Source organism: Bradysia coprophila, chromosome IV, assembly GCF_014529535.1.
Source record: "Bradysia coprophila strain Holo2 chromosome IV, BU_Bcop_v1, whole genome shotgun sequence".
In the NCBI taxonomy this organism is placed as follows: Eukaryota; Metazoa; Arthropoda; class Insecta; order Diptera; family Sciaridae; genus Bradysia; species Bradysia coprophila.
In genome coordinates this window covers 5311401-5313900 of record NC_050738.1, presented here as the reverse complement: position 1 = coordinate 5313900, position 2500 = coordinate 5311401, and the positions used below count along the sequence as shown (strand labels likewise).

The 2500-nt window shown below is 39.2% G+C and overlaps 2 protein-coding genes across 2 annotated transcripts; one reads left to right on the top strand and one right to left on the bottom strand.

The window, feature by feature from the left end:
* Positions 1-490: 490 nt before the first annotated feature.
* LOC119066705 lies at positions 491-1196 on the bottom strand. Its single transcript, XM_037169305.1, has one exon. The coding sequence runs from the start codon at positions 1149-1151 to the stop codon at positions 552-554; it is 600 nt and encodes a 199-aa protein (XP_037025200.1). The 5' UTR covers positions 1152-1196; the 3' UTR covers positions 491-551.
* A 307-nt stretch (positions 1197-1503) lies between these two features.
* LOC119066704 lies at positions 1504-2297 on the top strand. The gene is made up of 2 exons (XM_037169303.1): positions 1504-1937; positions 2005-2297. The coding sequence occupies exons 1-2, from the start codon at positions 1563-1565 to the stop codon at positions 2272-2274; spliced, it is 645 nt and encodes a 214-aa protein (XP_037025198.1). The 5' UTR covers positions 1504-1562; the 3' UTR covers positions 2275-2297.
* The last annotated feature ends 203 nt before the right edge of the window (positions 2298-2500 follow it).

The following is a 2500-nucleotide window of genomic DNA, read 5'->3' as shown; positions in this document are numbered from 1 at the left end:
TTTGGGCGAAAACTAGATCAGTGAACACTTTCAGTGTACTTTGGGCGAACACTAGATCAGTAAACACTTTCAGTGTATTTTGGGCGAAAACTAGATCAGATCAGACTCCATGTATCCATTCTAACATTCTCACAAGTGATTTACAAGCGTGTCAAAGAAAACTACAAACTTGTGTGCTGTAACAGAGTAACCGCTCCTTGAATTTGCATATTGAATGTAGGTGTAGAGATATCGATTCTGGATACAGAATATTCAGTTCATTCATTCTAGTGAATAGATCAAGTCCAAAACTATCGGAATGATCAATAGGACGGACTTGTTCTAGCCCAGAATTTCTGTGGGTTCTGAGTTCAGTGTCTGTTCAGAGACCTAATCTGCTCATTCACTGGAATTTGAGTTATTGTAAAATTTGTTTCTGTGTCAAGGGTTTGGCTTGATGATTATATGACCTATGAGTCGCTCAGCTGTTTTACTATCGAATGTGATGCATGTAATATAAAGAACGAACGTTTTCAAAACTTTTATTCTTTCAATTTTCGAATCATAAATTTTTATCGAAGAGATTGTCTTAAAACTTTAAACCCGCTGTTGAGGCCAATCTCTTGTCCATTGAATGGAATGTAACACCGTCCCAGGTGATACTTTCCGGGTACCGTATACTGATTCGCATTGATTGAAGCTGGCACTTGCGCCTGGCATATGTAAATCACGTTTCCCGCTGCATCAATACCGGCTGGTATCCACTTCGTAGCATCGTCAGTCATTTCACCCCACCAGACATTGGTGTGACGAAGAACATCAAACTGGGTCGAGCCCAGTTCAACGCCACCGTACGAGAACCATGCATACTTTCGACTCGGTGAATATTTACCAGGTATAATGCCATTGCTACCATATTGCGATCTACTCACGTAATATGTTCCACCAGTATCGGCACCACCTTCGACTGCATTCTCTGGTGGCGATGTCTTTGAAGTATCCCAACTCACCCAAATTCCTTCAGCGTTAAGATTCAATGATCCGTAACAGTAGTTATTCAGTACCGTTGCATCACAAGACGTGGATAATGCACGCAATGAAACTGTTACATTGTTATCCAGTGACACCGTCGACAGAATGAAAGTGGACAGAGAGAAAATTAAAATTTTCATTTTCGGATCCGACCAAGCGAAATGTGAAACTGAAAATGTGTACGGAATCGTGATGCAGTTTTATATACGAAATTGTTCAAACAGAAGAGATCGTTTATTGCCTATTCCACAAGGTGGTTTATTGATAACATCTTCAATTCGAAGAAAACCAAAATTAGAATTAGGCGAAAAGTTTATTAAGCCTGCGGAATGTAATGCAATAACCTAACGAAGCAAATTTGTTCGTTAATAAAGTTAATCTTTTCTCAAAATTTTTTGCGCAAATCGCAAACAGATCGTAATAAATCTGCAATGCCCTTGAATGTTCACGTTATTTTAGGTGAAAACGGACCCATATTTAAGTTTGAGCGACGTCGCGACAACGAATTATTTCTCAGTCAGTAGTTTAATCGTTTGGTGGTTGAGCACGAAATGTTTCACATTTTGATTTTTGTCTCGGTTCTATTGATAACAACCAAAGTGAATTCCATTCCATTCAATGCTTCGGCACACATAATTGCTCCCAGACTAAACCCATCCAATTCGTTTTTGACATCATTCAACTACGACGTCTCGTCAGTATGTTCCTGTTCCGGTTCAAATACTTTACGTTCGAATGGTATCTGGACCAGCTGGGACGATAAAAGAGGATCGAGACCTGATAATGCAGTTTATTGCGGTGGATTGTATGTGATGAGAGTGCAATTTAACAATAACGGGCTGATTGTTGGAAAGTATTCGCCCGAAGTCAAGGGAGCCTGGATTCCTTATGGCGGTTACGAGCATGGTGGCTTTGCTAGTTTCGAGGTAAAATAGAATTTATTTTCAATGTAAATCCAGCGGGAATTGACATTTTTTTCAAAATGAAATCTAGATACTGCGCCATACCAACTACGTATGGGAAGGTAACAAAAACAATCAAAATTTATGGATACCTGGTGGAAAAACAGCGTCTGGAAGTGATATCTATATTTGCAGTGTTTTTCATGTCACAAATCCTGGCCAAGTATATCCAGTAGCATATGATATTCCTGGTAAATACGATAGCGGTCGTTGCTACATTTCATATGGTGGCCTAGAATATGGTTACGACCAGGTCGGCAGTGGACCTGGACAGTATGAAATTTTGAAAAGATTGAATTAAAAGTTTGAATTGAAATTGAAGTAGACTTAACGAAGCTGAAGTTTTTACGTGCTTATCATTCTGCAATTTTATTGTTTCCACATCGTTTTCTATGCTTTCATCAAGAGAAACGGAAAGAGAATAGTTGCACTCACTCGTACATGTAGAATGGAAGAAATGAAAAGAGAGGCGCTATTGTTATGTGGTACGATTAAAACGATGGAAGCAAACAAAACCCACGAAAAGT